Source organism: Giraffa tippelskirchi, chromosome 11 (genome assembly GCF_054371585.1).
Source record: "Giraffa tippelskirchi isolate mGirTip1 chromosome 11, T2T-mGirTip1v1.2.pri, whole genome shotgun sequence".
In the NCBI taxonomy this organism is placed as follows: Eukaryota; Metazoa; Chordata; class Mammalia; order Artiodactyla; family Giraffidae; genus Giraffa; species Giraffa tippelskirchi.
Window position 1 is genome coordinate 31,303,252 of NC_137285.1, and position 22,926 is coordinate 31,326,177.

Genomic DNA, 22,926 nt, shown 5'->3' on the forward strand with positions numbered 1-22,926 from the left:
GTTTGTTTTTTGCTTCACCTCCTTGAAAAAACGTTGCCTATAAAATATGCACCATCAAGAAAAATAGGTTTTCTTATACATTTGCTCCAAGGCAGTCTTTTAGTAAGCATTTCGTATGACACACTGTATACTTTGCTTATGTCCACCACACTGTTTACTAATCAGGATGATTTCTGAGGGTCATTTCTTCTTTCTGATTTCTTTTTTCCTGTCTTATCCCAGTTTGTCTTGGGGGTCAAGTGTAGAATGAATGAGTGAATGCTACTTATTCTGTTTACTGTTTCATGGTAAGATTTATGTTTATGTGTTAATACCGTGAACTGCTACTGTGTGGTGCAATCAGGAGATATAATTGTCCATGAATGTGATTCATCTGGCCAGTTGTGAGTAGTTCTAACAATTGTAGTTACCTGATATGTTCAATTAAATATTATAATATTTTTCTTTAAATATATGCATGGCAGTAATTGAAAATTTCAAAGTACAACTAAAATACAAATAGGTAAAGTACTCTGTGTTTTTAGTTTTTAAGGAAAGAAAGAAAGTAGATGTGTGGTTTGGGCTTTGTTTGCTTATTCATTTATTTATAGAAAGGAAAATTGAATATTGTCATCTTAAGCTCCCCTGGTCATATTGGGAGGCTGGCTTCTTTTTCAAGGGGACATTTAAAGAATTTCTGTGGCACCTAAAATATTTTCTATATTGAGACCATTTCTTCTATATTTAATTATTTTCCAGGCAAATTAACTTGGAAGCATTTCCTGTCTGGAATATATTTAATTACATCAGACAGGCAGTCACAATTCTATTCCTGGTCATGAAGTCTATTGATGAATGCTGCTTTCTAGAAATACTGTTATTTTCTTGTAGAGTAAGAATTATTGAACCATTATGAGAACTTATACATATTGATATTTATTTGAAAACAGATTTTAAAAAATGAAAATATGTTTGTTAAAAATTAAATTTCCTGAATAGTCAGCAGAGGCTTCAGAAGCAGATAGTATCTCATATGCTATTGTATAACTTTTGCACCACATATATGCTGTTATAGTAGGTCCTCAGCAGTACTGTGGTTCTGTACTGAGGTCTTTGGGTCAAATTCCCAGAATTAGCGTGAGTAAACATTACTAGGAGAGACATCATAGATTCACCTGCATTGACAGTTCTATACAAGGATATATGCTATCTGAATAACATTGATTAATGGGTTGCCCAAACCTTGAGTACCACTGAATTTTTCGAATTTCTTGGAAGGAATGAAGTTGACCCTTATTGAATACTTATCACATACACCAGTCGGCTGGGTGTTTTTTTCCTGATTACTTATTTAATTTTTGGTTGCATTGGGTCTTTGTTGTTGTGTGCAGGCTTTCTTTAGTTGTGTAGAGTGGAACTACTTTCTAGTTGCAGTGAGCGACCTTCTCATTGTAGTGGCTTCTCCTGTTGTGCAGCACAGGCTCTAGGTACACGGGCTTTCATAGTTGCAGCATGAAAGCGCAGTTGTGTGGTGTGGAGCTCTGGGGCATGAGGGCTTCAGTAGTTGTGACTTGAGTGCTCTAGAACACAGGCTCAGTAGTCATGGTGCACAGGCTTAGTTGCCCCAAGGCATGTGGGATCTTCCCGGACCAGGAATTGCACCCATGCCCCCTGCACTGCCCGCCAATGATAGGAGCCTGTCATCTCTACCACCAGGTCAGTCCATCGACTGGGTGTTTTTTCACATATTTTCTCAATCTTTCTGCAGTTTTGAAAGCTTGGTGATGTTGTCTCCACTGTTAGGAGATAACCATCCTAAGGCCAGAGGTGTCGGGTAACGTGTTCAATGTTCATGGTCACACAGATAGAGTTGAACAAAGACATAGGTCTTTTCTGTCCCTGGTACATGAAATTCCTTATTTTTAAAATCAATTTAACATATATTGCTTTTATGTTACTTACATTTTAAATTTGATCTAAAAGAAATATATCTCAAATAATTCAGCCACCTTAGATGCCTACAGTTTAAGTACCTTTAAAAGAAATAGACTGGAGAATAGAATGTCCACTGTTGCTGAGGCTGAAGCTCCAATACTTTGGCCACCTGATGTGAAGAGCTGACTCATTGGAAAAGACCTTGATGCTGGAAAGATGGAAGGCAAAAGGAGAAGGGGGCAGCAGAGGATGAGATGGTTAGATAGTATCAGCGACTCAATGGACATGACTTTGAACAAACTCAAGGGAGATAGTGAAGGACAGAGGACCTTGGTTTGCTGCAGTCCATGGGGTGGCAAGAGTCGGACATGATAGAACAGCAACAACAAGAATATCCACTGTTATAGGTGCTGGCTGATTCATCAGTTTTTTCATGTTGCAATTAGGTGTTTTCCCTTTTTGAACCATGCATCTCTCATTAGTAAAGCACAACATTCCCCACCTCCATCCCCTTCCCTGTCCCCCCACCCCCACCCCTGCTATTTAGCCTTTCTAGCTTCATTCTAATACAGAAATGGGTTTTCACTGGCAACTAGTACCATTTCATAACAAAGGATAACTGTGTGATTAATTAGAGTATTTTAAAAGTTAGATCCACTAATATTATAAATTATAAGCCAAATCTTTCTTAAAGATCTTTTAAGAACAGATTGACTTTTCTTAAAGTAAAAAGTATGAGTTTCTAATGAACCAAAACAGTTCACAACTGTCTAAAAATAGTGATTCTTTTTAGAGATTAAAACACTGCCACAAAATTACTTGTGTATGAGAAAATATTGGTAGTGTTTTGGTAGTATTTAAGAATATTGTACCTTCTATAATACTGATTGTCTAGTTATATACAGCTTTTAATAATTCAAATTATTGCTACCATTAAGAGAAACACCTTTTACTTACCTTTTTCTAGGTTTGACAACATTTAATTTGCAAATTAAGGGATGTTAACAAGAAAACCTTTAAACTGCTGTCCAATTATCACTATAATTTTTTTTTAAGGTAAGGACATTTTAATATTTCCTTCACAGCTGCCAAAGTAGGAGGACAAAGATCTCAGAATAAAGGAAAGTTGCCACCAGGAAATCTTATCCCATGATAGATTCATTTTCATTCAGACAGTCTTCTCTATCTTATTACCTGTCTCTGTCTTATCACCCCCATCTTGCTACTAGCTAATGTTTGGGAACAGCCATGTTAGGTAAGATAACTTTAAGAATTTAAAAGGATTTTAGGAATCTGCCAGCAAACCACTTAATACAATTTATTTTTTCCTATGTAATCACTGACATTCATCCTCTGCTTTTATTATATTTTTATTAATAATTACACTTAGCACTGATATTTGTGAGATTCCATACATAGCATGTGTCAAAATTGCACACTACTGCTTGGTACAAAGTTTTGTAAATCATACCAGTTATTGTTTATTGTAGGAAAAGCCTTATTATTCAGAAATTTCCCTCATGCTTAGCTGAAATCTGCCTCTCTATAATCTTAGTTTAGTCTTCTTGAAGGTTCTAGATATCTCTTAAAGCAGCACAAATAAATATTCATATTCCACTTTCCTGTAACTGTGCTTCATATATTTAAGGACACCCTGCTTTGTGCAGCCTCTCATCTAGGTTAAACATTCCTAACTTCTTGTAACTTCTCCGACACCTTAGCATCTGGATTTTCTGTTCGAATGTGATAACAAGTTACTCATTATCTCCTAAGTCCTCATGTCTAGAATGGGTTGCTGTCAGTTACATGAAGTTATGCAACTTCATCTTCTCCTATGCTAGCTACAGCAGACCTTCCTGTGTCCCCACCCTGCACATTATATGTCTGATAATGTAACCTGAGATTATATTAGGATTTCCAGACATTGTGGAGCTCACTTTTGCAGATAACCCTTGCCACCTCCCACCCTGCCGTGAATTGTTCCTCTAGCCTGATCTTCCCTATCTTATGTTAATACTTGTATGAATGACATTTGGGTGGTATACATTGTAAGCTGTTGAATTTAGACTTGCTGGTTTTCATCTACTCTTTTCACCTGTCACGTTAATTAAAACAGCTAATTTTGTCATTTAGCAAGTTGGACATATTTTTTGGTTGCACAACTATCCTGTGTCTATTTCCTCATTTTACAGCTGGTGTAATACTGGGTTGCCCCTAAAGTTCATTCATTCGAGGAATACATTGTTCAATACAGTTCTTGATGAAAATGGAAAACGTGTCTTTTATTTTTTACTTGAAACTGAACAAACTTTTTGTTATTGTTCAGTGACTGAGTCGTGTCCAACTGTTTGCGACCCCATGAACAGCATGAATGAACTTCTTGGTCAATCCAATAACATTTCACAGGTTATTTTTGAAAAAGTTTAAGTGGAATCATGCATTCATTCTTCGTTTAAACAATTACTATGTGTTAAATAGTAGAGATAAAACATAGTTTATCATTAACATATCAGACAAATAAAATGCTGTATGGTCCCTGTCTTCAACTAATTTACATTCCAGTTTGTGGTCAGTATTTCTCCTTTTGTTGAATAGAAATAGATAGTTAGCAATGTATTATGCTCATCCAAACATAGTAATCATAATAGAATAGGTTACATGCCAAATTACTAATAAAGATAATAATTGCCATTTATATTTGGAGTAGTGTTGCTCTATGAAATACTGCAGTCAGGAGCCCACTTTGAGGCCTTGTCCTTAGGAAAAGCAGTGAAATGATTTGCACCCAGTTACAAGGGTTCTGCTTTTGAACTTGAGAAATTTGGGATGAAGTCTGGTCTTTTCTTAAAACAGGTTCTAGAGAATGAGGTAAGCTTTATGAAATCAGCTGTTGAAGTCTGTTCATTTTCCAAATAAGTGCATTTTGAAAAGCTCCATTCTGTGTGTTGGAATTTCTTAGTCACTTACAGACTTCTTTATTTTTCTTTGTTTTTCTGCATGTCTCCATTATATGCCATTTTTTTTTAGGCTGTGCTATGCAGCTTGCAGCATCTTGGTTCCCTGACCAGGGATTGAACCCCTGCCGTGGCAGTGAAAGCGCTGAGTCCTAAACATTTGACTGCCAGGGAACTCTCCATTTCATGCCACCTTTTTTTTTTTTTTTAATAAATTTATTTATTTTAGTTGGGGGCCAATTACTTTACAATATTGTAGTAGTTTTTGCCATACATTGACACGAATCAGCCATGGGTCCACCTATGTTCCCCATCTTGAACCCCCCTCCCACCTCCCTCCCCATCCCATCCCTCTGGGTCATCCCACCGCCCCAGCCCTGAGCATTTGCCCCAGGCATCGAACATGGAATGGTGTTCTGTTTCACATATGATAATATACATGTTTCAATGCTATTGTCCCAGAACGTCCCACCCTCACCTTCTCCCTCAGAGTCCATAAGACTGTTCTATGCATCTGTGTCTCTTATTCTGTCTCGCATATAGGGTTATCATTACCATCTTTCAAATTCCATATATATGCATTAGTATACTGTATTGTTGTTTTTCTTTCTGGCTTACTTCACTCTGTATAATGGGCTCCAGTTTCATCCATCTCAATAGAACCGATTCAAATGTATTTTTTTTAATGTCATGCCATCTTTTAATCTTTCTCTTATCATGATCCATGTAAATAGTATATTTATTACAAATTGGTTAATTACAGCATATGTAGTTTGTTGTCAGACAGCTTTTTGTGAAAGAAAGACATTGCCTAAAGATTTCTTTGAATATATCTTGAAAGTATATCTGGCTTGAGCATATATCTTTTTTGGACTCACAATTAGATTTTTCTGATAATAAGTGCTAAGTCAAGTAATGGTTCCAAGTATTTCTAAAGCCTTTATTAAATTAAACTCAGGTATTTACTCAACAGTTGTTATGTCAGGCATAGTGTCGATATCTCTCATTTTATTTCAGAAATTATTTTAAACCAAGAGCCTGAAGTTCCTTTTTATTGGTCAAAGTATAAAAAATAAAAATTGTAGTCCAGATTTCCTCTGTGAGGAGAATGTGTGTGTGGGATTTGTCTGAAGTTTACCCAAAGGTGGACTAGATTATGAGAAATGTAGAACTGAGTTAATGGTGTGAAGAATTTGTCCGATTATCAACATTTCTTATCTTTCTTTTTTTTTTTCAAGAAAGAAATCATAATACTAATGGGATATATTGGGTTTAGGAAAAGAGAAGTGAAACTTTGACCATACCTAGCATAGTTTTGCATTGGCTTGGTGCTTATGGATTTGGTGTTCAGTTCAGTTCAGTTCAGTCACTCAGTTGTGTCCGACTCTTTGCGACCCCATGAATTGCAGTACTCCAGGCCTCTCTGTCCATCACCAACTCCCGGAGTCTACCCAAACCCATGTCCATCGAGTCAGTGATGCCATCCAACCATCTCATCCTCTGTCGTCCCCTTCTCCTCCTGCCCCCAATCCTACCCAGCATTAGGGTCTTTTCCAGTGAGTCAACTCTTCGCATGAGGTAGCCAAAGTATTGGAGTTTCAGCTTCAACATCAGTCCTTCCAATGAATACCCAGGATTGATCTCCTTTAGGATGGATTGATTGGATCTCCTTGCAGTCCAAGGGACTCTCAAGAGTCTTCTCCAACACCACAGTTCAAAAGCATCAGTTCTGCGGCGCTCAGCTTTCTTCACCATCCAACTCTCACATCCATACATGACCACTGGAAAAACCATAGCCTTGACTAGACGGACTTTTGTTGGCAAAGTAATGTCTCTGCTTTTAAATATGCTATCTAGGTTGGCCATAACCTTCCTTCCAAGGAGTAAGCGTCTTTTAATTTCATGGCTGTAATCAGTATCAGCAGTGATTTTGAAGCCCCAAAAAATAAAGTCTGACACTGTTTCCACTGTTTCTCCATCTATTTCCCATGAAGTGATGGGACCAGATGCATGGATTTGGTGTGGTCATATAGAAAATAGCGTTTTAAAATGTCATTTCTTTGATGTACAATAAAACATTAGGATTTATGTTTATAAAATTTTATGTTTCCAGTATCGAAGAATAAATTCTTCCTTCCTTTCCAACAGATTTTCTCCAACCTCTATAGTTTTCCCTCTGAGGAAAGGAAAAGAGAGAAAAAAATGACCATAGTATAGTGGATAAGTAAAATAAGTGATATTAGAAATGTAGTTTCTATTTTATCTTCTTCCAAACTACTAACTGTGTAATCTTATACACAGTGATATTAGAAACATAGTTTCTATTTTATTTTTTTCCCAACTACTAACTGTGTAATCTTATACACTGTATTTTTCTGTGAAAGAGGAATACATTATTTTATTGCTTCCCTTGGGTTTTGACCAAGCTTAATTAAATGTTTGTAAAGCACTTGGAGATCTATGGATAAGCACTGTAGATATTATAAATAAATAAACACATATTAATCCTAAATGTGGTTAATAATTACTGAGAAGAGCAGACCATTTTTCTCAACTTCATAGTAATTAAAAGGGAATACTTTAGGTAGAAAAAAGTATAAGTGAATATGATGGTTTTAAATTTAGGATGAAGATTTACATTAAGTGATTTCTTGATGTGTATGTAATCTCTGTCTTTTGGATCATTGTTACTGATGTGGCTCAGTGGTAAAGAATCTGCCTGCCAGTACAAGAGACACAGGAGACATGGGTTCATGGGTTCAATCCTCGGTCAGGAAGAGCCCCTGGAGAAGGAAATGGCAACCCACTCCAGTATTCTTGCCTGGAAAATTCTATGGACAGAGGAGCTTGGCGGGCTGCAGTTCATGGAGTCACAAAGAGTCGGACATGACTAAGCATGCACACATACAGACGTTCTTAACACAGGCAGAAAGTTGTTACATGGTCTTTTTTCAGTAGCTGAATCTATTGAATGCTATTTGCTAAACCTTGATGGTTAAGAAAAAGGGTAAGTATAAGTAAATTCAGCCTAAGTGTGATTTTTTTCTTATTTGTGTAAACTCTGTAATATTGGTTTCTCTCAAATCTTCATATTTTATGTTTGGCATATCATAACCTGGTATAATTAAATTTCTGTGTACAAGGTAGGATGGATAGTAGAATTTCAGTACTGCCATCATGTGTTTTTTAAAATGGGGAGGTTGTAGGCGTGGAGCCAGCTTGGGAGAGAAATCACAGCAGTCTTAGCACAAAAAAGCATCCAGTGCCTGAGGATGTGTGATTCTGACTTCATCTACCAGGGTCCCCGATGAGCTTAGTTTCCTCCTTAAGAGAAGTGACAGGTTTTTTCGCTGAGAGGAGCAATGTGAAACCTTCTTCCTAAGGTCGGCTGCCATCAGCATGGGGGTTATTTGACTTAATCTTGGAAAGGGGCTTCTGTCATCTGGACCTGTGGGACATGGGCTAGATGGTGAATGTTGTGTGACTTGATCATTTAGTTCTTGAGTTGCCATTGACTTTCTGTGTGTGTGTGTGTGTGTGTGTGTGTGTGTGTGTGTGTGTGTGTGTGTGTGTGTGTGTGTGTAGTAGTAGTAGTAGTGGTAGTGGTAGTAATAGTAGTAAAATACACATAACATTTAAATTGATCATTTTAATCGTTTTTAAGTGTACAGTTCAGTAGCATTAAGTACATTCACCTTGTTATGCAACCATAATCATCCATTTCTAGAACATTTTCCTCTTACCAAACTGAAACTCTGTACCCATTAAACATAACTCCTCATTTCTCCCTTCTCCCAGCTCCTCACAACAACCATTCTCCTTTCTGTCTATGAAGCTGATTCTTCTGGGTACTTCGTATAACTGGAATCATACAGTGTTTGTCCTTATGTGACTAAATTATTTGCTTAGCATAGTATCTTCAAGATTTATCCTTGCTGTAGCTTGTGAAGAATCTTAGTCTTTTTAAAGACTGAATATCCCATCATATGTATAAATTATGCCATACTTTATATATACATTCATTCATAGGTGGACACTTGGTTTGCTTCTAGCTTTTACTTTTTTTCATTCAAGGTTTTATTTTTTTCGAGCAGTTTTAGGTTTACAGAAGAATTGAGAAAAAGGTATACAGAGATTTCATAGATATCTCTGCCCCCGTGGATCATAGTCTTACTCACTAGAATGGTACATCCTTTTTTAAAACCAAGGATGAGCCTACCATATTCATGCAAAATCCTTAGCTTACCTTAGGGTTCAATCCTGATGTTGTGCAGATGGGTTAGGACAAATGTATAATGAGACATGTATCCATCATTTTAATATCATATAGAGGATTTCCTCTGTCCTAAAAGTCTTCTGTGCACCACCTCTTCATTCTGGCTGCACCCCGTCACTCCCACCTGCAACCCCTGATCTTTTACTGTCTCTGTAGTTTTGCCTTTTCCAGAATGTCATATAGTTGGAATCATATAGTACGTACTCTTTTGAGATTGGCTACTTTCACTTAGTAATATCCACTTAACGTTTCTCTATGTCATATCATGGCTTCATAGCTGGTTGCTTTTTTGTGTTGAATAATATTTCATTTTCTTGACATACTACAGTTTATTTATACATTCATCTACTAAAGGGCATCTTGGTGTGGTTTCCAAGTTTCGGCAATTACGAATAAAATAGCTTAAATATCTGTGTCGAGGTTTCTATGTGGACGTATGTCTTCCACTGCTTTGGGTATATATCAGGGGGTGGGTTGCTGGGTCATCAGATAGAAGTATGTTTAGTTTTGTTAGAAAGCACACTGTCTTCCAAAGTGGTATACCATTTTGCCTTCCTATTAACAGTGATTGAGAGTTCCTGCTGCTCCATCTCCTCACCAGTGGAGGTGCTGGTATCAGTGTTCTGGATTTTGCCCATCCTAATAGATGTGTCGTAGTATCTCATGGTTGTTTTGATTTGCATTTCCCTGATGATCTAAGATGGGGATCATCTTTTCATATCCTTATTGCCATGTGTACATCTTCTTGATGAGGTTTCTATTAAGGTCTTTGGCCCATCTTTAAATCAAATTTTATGTTATTGTTGAGTTTTAAGAGTCCTTTGTACATTTCGGACAAGTCCTTTATCAAATGTCTTTTGCAAATATTTTTTTCCCAGTCTGTGGCTTGTCTTCTAGTTCTCTTAATATTGTCTTTTAAAGAGCCAAAGTTTTTAATTTAAGTGAGGTCCAGCTTATTTATTATTTCTTTCATGGATCACGCCTGTGGTGTTGTGTTTAAAAAGGCAGTAGTGTACTCAGGGTCATTTCTTCCTGTCTTATAGGAGTTTTATAGTTTTGCGTTTTACATTTAGGTCTGTGTTCCATTTTGAGTTAATTTTTGTAGATAGTATAAGGCCTGTTTCTAGATTATTATTATTATTATTTTGTGTGTGGATGTCCATTTGTTCCAGCACCATTTGTTGAAGAGACTCTCTTTGGTCTATTGCGTTGCCTTTTCTCCTTTGTCAAATATCAGCGCTGACTACTTTTAAGTAGTTAATTTGTCTATTATAGAAAGATATTTGGTATTTTGCTAGAGACTGGTTTACAGGATCAAAGATGATCTTGTCAGTGTCCATTCCTAGTCACTGAGGGTTTCATTCATTCAAAAACCACGTAGTATGCTGTGCACTGCAATACCAGGGGCACACAGGCAAGCATGATGCCAGTCCTCATAGACAGGGCTGGGTAGCAGGGTAAGCACATACTAACTGCTCAAATAATTAAGTGTAAAGTCACAGCATGGCAGGGAAGTGATCCACAATATGATGGTAAACTTGAGGGCGTTTCACCAGGGTGTTGTGAGGGGTAGAGTAGGAGTCAGTCTGGATAGAGAGGTCAAGGCAGAGGAAATAGCGTGAAAAAAGGTCCTCTTCCTCTTCGAGGAAGCAGTGAGAAGCCATGGGTTTTCTTGATATGGAAAAGGGGGCTCAGTGGATTCGGGTGAAATGACCAAATTTTAGTTTTTAAAATATCCCAGATGTCATTTGTTAAACGGGTTGAATGGATGAAGTTAGAACTGAACCCAGAGTTTCCTAAGGAGACTTCTACAGTTTTCCAGGCAAAAAAATCATGACTGGAGTGCGATGACAGTGACGGAGAGGAAAAGAAATCTGAGTTTGGAGAGAACATCATTTCTGGGATATCATGATGGATTGCATGTGGAGAGGGTGTTAAGGGTGACTTGCTGATGTCTCAGTCGTGTCTCAGGACCATGGTGGTCCTTCGTCGAGAGGGCAGTGGGATGAGAGATGATGGAACCAAAGCAGGTGATTCCTCAAGAGGTCACGTTGTGAAGTGGGGAAGCCATCAGACCGTAGCCTGGTAACCTCAGGAGAATGCAGGATCTCGGCAGGGTTTCTAGGTTTGGTTTTGCTTTTGAGATGGGCGAGACCTGACTGGTTCAAAAGTCAGTGTGGAGAACATCTAGTTGTGAAAGAGAGGTTGAGTATATGTGGGAGAAAAGGGGTAATGGATAATACAAGAAGTCTGTGAATGGGGCATGTCTGGGGAGAGGGATCCAAAATAGAGATGTGGGGGGCCCGGCTGCCTTCACGTGTGAGGGGAGGAAAGAAGATAAGCGCTGTGGGTGTGGCTTAGGTAGGGAGAGAGGGAAACACGAGTTAGCAGGCATGAATAGCTCCAAAGTCAACTGCTCCAGTGGCTAGATGTTCCGTATTTATGGGTAGAGATGACCGTGAGAAATGGACCAGGGCTTCCAGATTAAAATGTCCACTATAATGCTGTCTTTCACATAACCCACTTATCTGGGTGGAGTTCAGAGTCTGTGGCAGAATAATACAACCTTATTAAATTTCAACCTTCTGCCTCTAAGTTTTTTTTTTTTTTGTAATCCTGAGCAGGTTTATTTTGATATTATTTGCAAGGTGCTATATGTGTGTGTGTGCGCGCGCGCATGTGTATGGGTGTTTGTGAAAAATCACATCTTCTAAATTTGTACAGAGCTTGCATTTTGTGAATTTTGGGTGGTTTCCTATAGCACAGCGATATTTGAGGGTGAGGAAAGTGGTCACATCCATTCTTGTTTCTTCACCTTGGTGAAAAAAATCATATTTTAGTTCAAAGCTGTTCAAGTAAGTCCTTGCTCTGCCTTCCCACCCTGTCTTCAGTGATATTATTTGGAGTCAGCAATCAATGGATTCCACCCCTCTGAGACTTGCTTAACCTACAGCTGCTGATACAACACAGGCAAGACCACGTTACTTTATCTGAATTGTCCATCGCTACCTTAATGAGTGAAATGGTTAAGGAGAGGAGGGGGCGAGCCTTAAGGAACGTGTGTGTACCGTTTGAGCTGAATATTTCAGTGTATATAGGGGAGGGAGGGCGAGAGAGAAATCCACTTACATCACTAGAACTGCATTGACTGTGAGCCTTGCAGGTTAAGAGACAGACTCCAGTGTCTTGCTTTCTGCAGGAAGCAGCAATGCCGCCTGTTTCCTAAGAGGAATTTTTTATTTAGAAAAGGAAGCTTTCTCTCTACCCAGGAAATGGCTTTCCTTGTGCGTTGCTATGCCAACTGCCTGCAGCCATGGTCCTCCAAAGTAAGCACAATAATGTAATTATATTGGTGTATTGCATTCAGACTCCTGCTTCTCGAGACTGTGTGTGTGTGTGCATGTGCCGTGTTTCTGTTAGTGACTCTCTTGCTGGCAGTCATGGTTGTGTTGAGTGTGAGGGACAGACATCATTAGATCAAATGTCCATCAGTGTCATGCCGCTGAGATTAATTGTGCAAACTTGGTTAGTGGAGTGGGACAGAGATCACTGGGCACTGCTCCGTCAGCATCACTGGCAGCCAGGGAGGAGGTCCCGATTCACACGCTCTGCCCTGGTTCTTTCTTTCTTCCTCTTTCTTCTTTTTTCCATGGTCGGAGGGGTCTGTACGTGTGATTGCAAATGAGACAAGAGTATTAACAATGCTTGGCTGAATGCTGGAGACTGGTTCCTCCACCACCCTAATATCATTCTGTAGGAAGCCTTTTGGAGGAGAGTCTGTGTGCAGTCAGCCATTTTAGCTTTTTTTTTTTTTTTTATTTCCTCCTTTTCTTTTGCCTCTTGTTCTTGAGTCTCAGAAATGATCTTGCCCTCAGGGAAGACTGAAAGCTGGATAAGGTTTCCTGGGTCTCGCCATAGCTTGAGAGGGTTAGAGTTTCTGTGTTATAAAAATGGAGACCAGCAGGGTCGGGCAGATCCCTTTTCTGGTCCGCAAGTGTGAGGGTTTTCAGCTCACCGGTAGTGAGACTTGAGGCTGCAGCTGACTCTCCTCCTCGCCCCCACCCCCCCCCCTTTTTTTTTCTTGCTTTCTGTTTCTTTTTTCTTTTAATTCATTGCTGTCAAGGGTGACTTGCCGTCCATGAGAGACTGTTACATGATGTGTAAATTCAGCCCAGCATATGTTTCTTCATTATGAAACCACTAGCAGTCCCAGCTAACCATGGAGTTATGGGCCAGCAGGAGAAACATTCAGTAAGTACCTCAAATGCCGCTTGTGCTTCCATCGCACGTCATAGAGAACAGCTTTAAAACGGGGATGATCACTGCTTCTCTTCAGGGGAGGCAGGGTTTTTAGAGGGTATGGCATTCTGCTTGGAGGAGGGAGGGTAAGTTACAGCTGGCTTGTTCTTCCAATTTTATTGTGATTAAAAAAAATTTTTTTTAAAGGCAAGACCAGTAGTCCACTTAAAGCAAGATCATGAACATTGGTAGATATTGGACGGCTGCTTTTTATAATCAGAAATTAAAGCTTGATAATTCAGCTTTAACTTAATACTTGAATAGTTTCTTAAAAATATTTGTATAGTTGAATTTCATGAGAGATCACAAAAAGGTTATTGGGAACAGACAACTGTAGTACGGAATTCACATGTAGGCTTGAGGGGAGGGAGGAGAGCTTTGGCTATTGATTTGGTAATAAAACGATCAGTGAGACTCATCTGACTTCTTAATGTGTATTAACAGGTGATGAGAACAGAGAGTTTTTTTAATGCCACGAATGTTGCTTCTTTATAATTGATCCCATGAGTCAGCCCTGCATTTGTCATGCTGAAATCCCACAGGCAGCTACTGCTGTTTGTGAGAAACACTTTTCTCTGGTTAATCCCAAGTCCCAGCCTCCTGCTCCAGGAATGCAAGTTTTCACTTTGCTGCCTTCATATCACCATGTTGGAAGTTTGCTGCCATCACACTGATGGCATATGTGTGTAAATATATGTATATTTAACTGTCCTGAATGAAAATGCATATATTTAGGCAGCTTATATAGTCATTAGTCTAAATATTTTTAAAACGTCTATTCTTATATCCTGGCATCTGGTGAGTATTCTACTAGGGTATAGGAATTATCTTTTATGTATACTAAAATGGTTGAGATGTTAAACTTCGAAAATGGAGATAAATCGCTGAGGCTTTGAAAATGTATAGACAGAGGCCATGAATTAGAATATTTAGGTGCCTGGATTTGTGGGTCTAATTTGGTTTTGTCCACCATCATGAACAACATTATTAACTAAATCTGAGAGGTTTTCTGGGATGCAGTGAGTGCAGTCCCAGGGTGGGAGCCACAGATGTTCCCGGGCTGTGGCCGTGTTGGAGGCGTGTTATGATGCAGGGCTTGGAGCCCAGCCCCTCTGTAATGAGATCCTTGTGGTACCTTGCTAATTAAATCTCTTCGGATCAGATCCAAAAAAAGACCAGCCTTATACTTAATTTCACTAATAAGAAATGTTGTTATAGAGAAGTTCCACTCTGGTTAGATTTTATTAACAGGGCCTCTGACGTGAAGCTCCTCTGCACTCGGGAGTTTTCCAGGGACCAGTAAGCACCTTCCTTAAACAGCATTTGAGGAACCTTAGAAGCAAAGTTCAAATCACAGGCTCCTTGTTTACCTTTTTCGTTGGTCGTTTCTCAGAATGGAGAGACGAGGTTACTGAAATTAATAATAACATAATTATTTTTTATTTTATTTTATTTTGTCTGTGCTAGGTCTTCACTGAGGTGTGCAGTCTTCTGTGGCGGAGGCGCATGGGCTCTCTAGTTGGCACGTGGGCTTAGTTGCTCCATGGGCTTATATGACAGGTACAGAGCATGTGGCATCTTAGTTCCCGGACCAGGAATCGAACCCGCCTCCCCTGAAATGGAAGGCAGATTCTTTTCCAATGAACCATCAGGGAAGTCCCAATAATAATATGATTTTAATAAGCAGAGAAAATTGTTAAACTATTTACTGGTGGGGAAGGAAAAGTTATGACTACATTTGTGAACATGGTATTACCTGTTCTGCCACTCAAGCAGTGCACAGAGGCCTGTTCTCAAAAGCACATTTATTTCCTAACAAGTGCTTTATGTTTGACTAAATTCCAGGGTTATGGTTTGATAAAAGTAACCCTAGCCATAAGATTTCTGTGAGTCAAGTGCTGTCTAGAAAACATGTCAGGGGCGTCTCCCATGACACTCTTGTGACAGATGGAAGTCCTGGAGTTCTCTGTCCAGAGCAGCCTCTGGGGCGGGGTTGTCAGGGTCTTGCTACCCGGTCCTCGTTGATGAGGCCTTTGGTTATCTAGACTCTGGTTAATGAGCAGACTTTTAAGATTTGAATGTTTGCAGGAGTTGAAACAGGAGAATCTTTTGAGATTTTAACTTTGTGCAGGAGTTGAACAGGGGAATAACTTTCCGGCTCTCACATAGTAGGTGACTCAGTAACTAGCTGTCGAGCGAACGTGAGTGGGACGCCCCTCTTTGCCCTGTGAGGTTTTATGAGGTTTCACGGGGATAATGTCAGAGCTAATTTTAAATGAGTAAAACTTAGTAATGTCACAAGTAACTTCCATTTTTGCCTCTTCAAAAAGTTTGTGGCTTTTAAGTGGCTTTGTTTCTTTGACTTCAGAAGGGAGTGAGATGCTGAAAGGCCAGCACCATTAAACCGGGGGCTTTTTTGCTACAGCTGTGGCTGAGTCCAGGGAGTAAACTGTTCTTCTACCTTGTGAGAATCTTTAGGATCTTAGGGGCTTTTTATTCTTGCCCTGTCCCGCTCTGTGTGTCATCTCAGCTTCTGGCACTTAACAGGCGCACAGTGAACACTGTCGAACTTCTCATGTAAATGAATTTGGGGGCCTCATTTAACCCTTTACACGAGTGTCTTTTATATGTGTTGTCACCTCTCGTCACTGGTCCTCTCCACCTGGCCAGGCGTGAATACTGAGGTGAACACCTGGGCGTCACCAAGACCTCGCCTAGTTCTGGGCTCTCTTCTCACCACCCAGCGCTCAGTCTCCAGGGGAGCCTTATGATCTGAGGAATTTTGACAATAAGAGATTATTAGCATTTTAAAATGTGTGATAAAACTGCATTTCCAATAGACTGCTATGGAACACTAGGGGTACAGACTGTTAATAGATGTTATATGAGAAAAGCTTTGCAGGCTTAGTAAGTTGGGGGAGACCTGGGGGTGACATGCGAGGGGTTGTCACTGTTTCCGAGCTGTTCTGCCTTCCACCCTCCTTTTCTCCCACTTCGGATGAACTAGCAGGAGGAGGGTTCCTTAAGTGTGCTGTTGAAAGTCGTGCACTGTAGAGTGACTTAGAAACTTTGTACATTTTTTAAATGAATCAGTTAAAATAAGTCAACTTGATACTATTGAACTGATCATCTGTTTTCCAGTTGCACTTTTTTGTAGAATTATCGATATGTGTAGTGTTCTGTACTTACAATAAGTGAGACTTCAGTTGTGATTAAATGATACTTTAAAAAATGTGACTGATCTAAGAAAAGATCTACTTAAATGCAGGGAATAAACAGTGATAGCTATCATTTATTGAGCACTTATTATATGACAGGTACAGTACCACGTGCCCTGACTTTATTTTTATAACAACCCTCTAAAGAAAGATTTATTATCAGCTTTTTAGATATGCTGAAAATGAGCCCTGGAAAGATTTAAAAAATACTTTTCTTCAGGACTAGTAAGTGGTAGAGCATCACTGGAGCTCAGGTGTGTCTGATTTCATAGCCCTGCTTTACCTACCACTCTGTCTTGCTTCTCTTTCTATGGCCGAGTTTAATGTAAATCTGGTGGGTGGATTGTGTAGTTATCAGAGCTGATGTGAATGGTTGGAATACACAGCTTGAAAAAAAGGCTTGCTTTTCTCCTGCTGCTCTTGTTTCTCCTAGTATGTGTGACATTGCAAGTTCATATATCGTGATCAAAATTATCTTACAAACTTTTAAAAACATAGTTTTGTGAAACTATTTGATAGATAATAGTACTTCTGTCAGCCAGTCACAGAAGGACAAACACTGTATGATTCCACTTCTAGGAGGTCTCTAGACCAGTCAGATTCATAGAGACAGGAAGTAGAATGGTGATTTTACAGGTTGGAGGAGGGGGAAGTGGAGGCTACTTCTTTAGTGGGTATGGAATTTCACTTTGGGAAAATGAGAGAGTTCTAGAGGTGGATGGTGGGTGACAGTTGCCCAGCATTGTGAGTGTACTTAATGCCTCAGAACTGTACACTTACAGGTGGTTAAAATGGTTAATTTTATGCTTTCTATATTTCACCATAATAAAAGAAAATTAAAATGTTAAAAAAAATAGTGCTTTGGTCTCTTTTGATGTTGTTGTCTTGAGGCTTGAGTTGGGATGGTCAGGAACAGTTGCCATTTGGCCCGATTCCTTTTCCTCCTGCTCTTCTGTGTTTGGTCCTATCTAGGACCAAACAGCTTTAATTGCTGTTTAACTCTTTCAACATAAACTTGATGCCTCAACTTCTGCTTCCTTTGTAACTTCTGACGGCCTGCCCCTGGCCGCCTGTGCTGCACGGGCAGCCCTGACCTGGCTGTTCCACAGCCCCGTTTCTGCTCACGACCACCTCTCTCAAGTCCACACTGGCCATGACTCATCTGTAGCCACAAGTCATCATTTTATGAGCCTAAGTTCCTGCTGGTCACCAAGGCCCTCTGTAATCTCCCTTGTCTAACTAAGGAGCACATTTTTCCCCCACCTGTGCTTTTTTTCGTTTAGGACAAGATACTCTGATTACAGATGCTAACAGCTCATTTTCTGTTCTCGCTTCTCAGCCTGCAGTGCTGTGTGCTTGACTTTCATTTGCTCCTCGCTGCTATTCATCTCTGCTTCCTCTGAATGATAATTTAGTGGCACTTAATATGTAATTCTTAATTTTATTAATTTTTGTAATTGGTTTGGTCTTTGCAGTTAGATGAGACACTGTATCTTGAGTGAATTATCCACCTTCCTGGTACCAGGTGTGAAGGAGACAGTTGGAATGAAAAACAGTTTATCAACTGTTGAGAATACAGAATAGAGAGGCTTTTCTAGGATGGAAGAATCACAAGTGAGGCTTCCAAGGGTATGAGGAGTTAGGAGGTTATGAGAAAAACAATGAGATCATCACTGTTGGAATGATTATGTCAGGGAGAATAGGGCAATACAGGTGGCAGAGGAAAGTGTTAACCTGAAAAATTGATGGCCATAATATGAAGGTCCACCAAAGGACTTAACCAACCACCTCTTCTCTGACTCCCAGCTCTCTGTCTTTAACTAGAAAAGATCTAAGGAAACTTAATTTTTAAAAAATTGCTTTTATCCTACCATGACAGTCTGACCTTGTCTATAAACACTGGGTAGAATGTCTTCTTAATATAATTTTACTGATGCATTTTCCTTAGCAGTGTGGAAGATAGCACTGAGATTAATCATAGCTGTTAAGACTATGCCTCTTTTGGGTTAAGATTCCACCTCTTCTTTATCTGATCTTTATTTTGTCTATTATGACAGATATATTTCCTGAGATGAAATAAACTTATCTCTTGGGGGAGGTTTTCCACTGTGCTAGCTCAAAGAGGCCTGAGAGGAAGCAATATCCTATTGTTTTATTCAAGGACAAGGTCATCTTGTCTTGGATTTGGTCCAAGAAACCCTGGCAACAAATAATAGATCTTTTTACCCTGTTAGAAGTAAAGAAATATATTGTAGGAACTTGCCAGTACATTGTATACACTGCTTATATGTGTAAGATTGAAGAAAGCTCTGTCCCATTGTAGGACAATTAAAGAAAAATCCTTACTTTTGGTCAAAAGAAGAAGCATACTTTCCACCTTTGCTTTTAAATATTGTTTAGTAATGACCCATTTAAATACAGACTACATAAAAATAAAACCAATTAAGATTAGTAGAAAAGAGAATTCTCAGCATCTTTTTAGAATATCGATTACTTCTTTAATCATGGTAAAATAAAAATTATAGTTTTAATTTCTCATTTAAAATATCATATTTTATATGTTTGAAATATTGGTATTTAAGCCAAAGTAAATACTCTGTAAATTTGGTCATATAGATATAATTGGAGAAGGAAATGGCAACCCACTCCAGTATTCTTGCCTGGAGAATCCCAGGGACAGAGGAACCTGGTAGGCTGCCGTCTGTGGGGTCGCACAGAGTCAGACACGACTGAAGCGACTTAGCAGCAGATATAATTATCCCTGAATATGACCTGAAATTTCTCTAGTCCTTGATTTTAGGCCTGACCATACTCTTAAATATTTTATTCAGGTAATCTGTTTAAGAATCCTTCTAAGAGTGATGACTCAAGTTTTCTTTTTCCTGTGCTTAATAGTCATTTAAAAATTATTTTTATTTAATTTAAATCCTTGATGAAGTACCTTTTAGTGCTTACTTTATGTTGTTGTTTTGTCACTAAGTCGTTTCCGACTCTTTTGTGACCTCACTGACTGTAGCCCACCAGGCTCCTCTGTCCATGGGATTTTCCCTGGCAAGAATACTGGAGTGGGTTATCATTTCCTTCTCCAGGGGATCTTCCCAACCCAAGGATTGAACCCGCATACCCTGCAGGTGGATTCTTTACCTCTGAGCCATCAAGGAAGCCCTTATTTTATGTACCTAGTGAGAAAAGTAACTTATGTATGTAGCAGTCTTTTCAAAACTTTTCCTACTAAAAGCAAATGACCACTTTATCATTATTCATGTATTTTATTTGTATTATGATTAAGTTATGAACTTGGAAAAAATAGGATTTTAAAAACAAAGGAAAATGAGTGTCTAGATGAGAGAAATACCTGTGAGAGAAAGCGAGGTGCAAGCGTGTATGTGTGTGTGTGTGTGTGTGATTTAAATGAAAGTTAGTCAGTGTCCTCCAGGTCTCTGTCAATTTCTTTGCCCAAAGATCTTTGCTTTCTCTGACCTCCTTATTTTTCTTCACCGTTAAGAAATGGTCTTTATTTTTGGAGACCTGACACATGCTCATGATTGTTTCCATGTATAGTATTAAAATGCCAGGACTATTAGGACTACCTTAGGTGTTACACAGAACGAGTTAAATAAAAGTGTCTGTTTGGGGGAACATAGATAGGAAGCTTGTTCAGAAACACACAAGAGACCATAAACGCACATTTACACGCTAAACCACGTAGAGAAATGATGTAAGAGAGCTCCCCCCATAAAGTATCCTGTCCTTCTGCAGACCGTAGCACACACTGGCCTCTCAGACCCGTGGCTCCTGGCCCTCCCTTTCCTGCTGATCTGGAAACACCCTGGCCACATAGAACAGGCCAGTTGTCAGCCGCTGCCATTTCTGCTTGTTGACCGAACCTCTGGAATGGGTCTTTTTAAAAAAATCTTTATTTACTTTTGGCTGTATCGGGTTTTTGTTGCAGCATGCAATCTTCTTTCTAGTTTTAGCATGTGGGGTCTTAGTTCCACATGCAGGGATGAAACCCATGTCCTCTGCATTGGAAGGTGGATTCCTTTTTTTTTTTTTTAACTTTTTGTGTTGGGTTATAACTGATTAACAATGTTGTGACAGTTTGAGGGACTCAGCCATATGTATACATATGTCATTCTTTCCCAAACTCCCCTCCCATCCAGGCTGCCACATAACATTAAGCAGAGTTCTCTGTGCTCTACAGTAGGTCCTTGTTGGTTATCCATTTTAAATGTAGTGATGTGTACATGTCCGTCCCACACTCCATAACTATCCCTTCTCCTTATCCTGGAAGGCGGATTCTTAACCACTGGACCACCAGGAAAGTCCCTAGTGTGGATCTTTTATGTTAATTATTCTGTGTTCTCTCCCTCTCATATCTGTATCTATCTATACTATACATAGAGTGTACATGAAATATAATGATGTACGTTTGTATGTGCTCAGTTACGCAGTTGTATCCGACTCTGTGTGATCCCATGGACTATAGCCCACCAGCCTCCTCTGTCCATGGGATTTTTCAGGCAAGAATTCTGCAGTGGGTTACCATTTCCTCCTCTAAGGGATCTGCCCAATCTAGGGATCAAACTAGTGTTGCCTGTGTCTCCTATATTGCAGGCAGATCCTTAACTGCTGAGCCATCTGGGAAGCCATATATAACAATGGATCTTATTTGTTTGTACAGTTTGTGATATGTCATATTTGCACAGTTTATCCACCAACCTCCAGTGTTTCTAGTATACTTTAAGTCATTGTGCAAATATCCCCACATGCTACACATCTCCTCACTTTGTATCAGTATACCATGTCGTCTTCATCACCTATACTACATATTCATTAAAAGGCTGTTCCCAGAGCCATCGTGGGCATGGACTCACTTTACAATATTTGATCAATAAAGTGCCAATCTGAAAAACACTTTTGAACTACTAAGGTACATATTGTTAGTGAACTATGGAGAAGTACATTACTTGTTTATAATAGTGACTTGGTTTGATTGTAAGATAAAGCATACCCCCATATGTATACATGTTATTTCATGCATGTATGTGTGTAAATATGATTGATCCAAAATTTATTTCTAATTTACATACGTAGAAAAAGCTTAGAATTCTATAAGTTTATTGGCAGAGGCTAATTTTCAGGGGATGGCAGAGGATGAGATGGTTAGGTAGCATCACTGACTCAATGACGTGAATTTGAGCAAACTCTGGGAGATAGAAGAGAACAGAGAAGCCTGGCGTGCTGCAGTCCATGGGGTCTAAAGAGTCAGACACGACTTTTGACTGTAACAATAACAATTTTCAGGGATATCTGAAAATGTGTGTGATCTTCTGTGATAACCATTTTATTTCCTTATAGCTTTATTTTGAAGTGAAGGTTGCTCAGTCATGTCTGACTCTTTGCTATCCCATGGACTTTACAGTCCATGGAATTCTCCAGGCCAGAATACTGGAGTGGGTAGCCTTTCCCTTCTCCAGGGAATCCTCCCAACCTAGGGATCGAACCCAGGTCTCCCACATTGCAGGGACTTTCCTCATAGCTCAGTTTGTAAAGAATCCGCCTGCAATGCAGGAGACCCTGGTTCAATTCCTGGGTCAGGAAGATCTGCTGGAGAAAGGATAGGCTACCCACTCCAGTATTCTTGGGCTTCTCTTGTGGCTTAGCTGGGAAAGCTCTATTTTAGAGATCTGAAAAATACAGATCAAGATGGGAGCCCCTTATTATGGGTTATCTCCAATAGGTCAACATTTCACTAATTTTAAGTTCCAGTGTACACCAACATGCCTTTGATAATAAGAGACAGTGAAATATGGTTATAGAAAAGGTGTATAATTATAATCTTTTGATTGTCTCTCTTCTCCAAGAAAAAAAAGAATGGGTTCAACCTAACAATTTTACTCTTTTAAGTATTTTAAGTGAAGTCACTCTTTTTTCATTTTTCTCAGTAATTAAGAAAACTTTGGAGTTAAGTGGGAGTGTTATGCCATGTAGTTTTTCTGAGTTTTCTGGAACTGAGAAGTTCACAGTTATCTTTAATATTCGTGAAAAAGATTGCTTAGGGTTGTCAGTAAGAATTCAGAAGGATTCTGTAGTTACTGGGCTGCAGTGGCTGGGTTAGTGGGGCAGGGTGCAAGGTTCGCAGAAATTGAGGGATGGGTACAATTTACATGTCACTTTTCCAGTAATTGAGAATGTCAAGGATTAAATTAATTTTTTCTTTTTGGCTAATTAAGCTTAGACTTATTTGTTTTATTTTCTTCAT

At 39.2% G+C, this 22,926-nt stretch overlaps 1 protein-coding gene across 16 annotated transcripts in view; it reads left to right on the forward strand.

Annotated features, from left to right (window-relative positions):
• RAPGEF2 (Rap guanine nucleotide exchange factor 2) overlaps window positions 1-22,926 on the forward strand; it is a 262,263-nt gene that overhangs the window by 155,528 nt on the left and 83,809 nt on the right. For 5 of the 16 annotated variants that reach the window (XM_081543697.1, XM_081543699.1, XM_081543698.1 and 2 more), the window contains exon 1: window positions 13,259-13,395. The exons of the other annotated variants lie outside the window; for them this stretch is intronic. In XM_081543697.1, coding sequence (XP_081399823.1) covers window positions 13,336-13,395 — 60 coding nt within the window. In that variant the 5' untranslated portion in view covers window positions 13,259-13,335. Of the gene's footprint in view, window positions 1-13,258; window positions 13,396-22,926 lie in introns of those variants that run through there. 16 annotated transcript variants of the gene reach the window in all.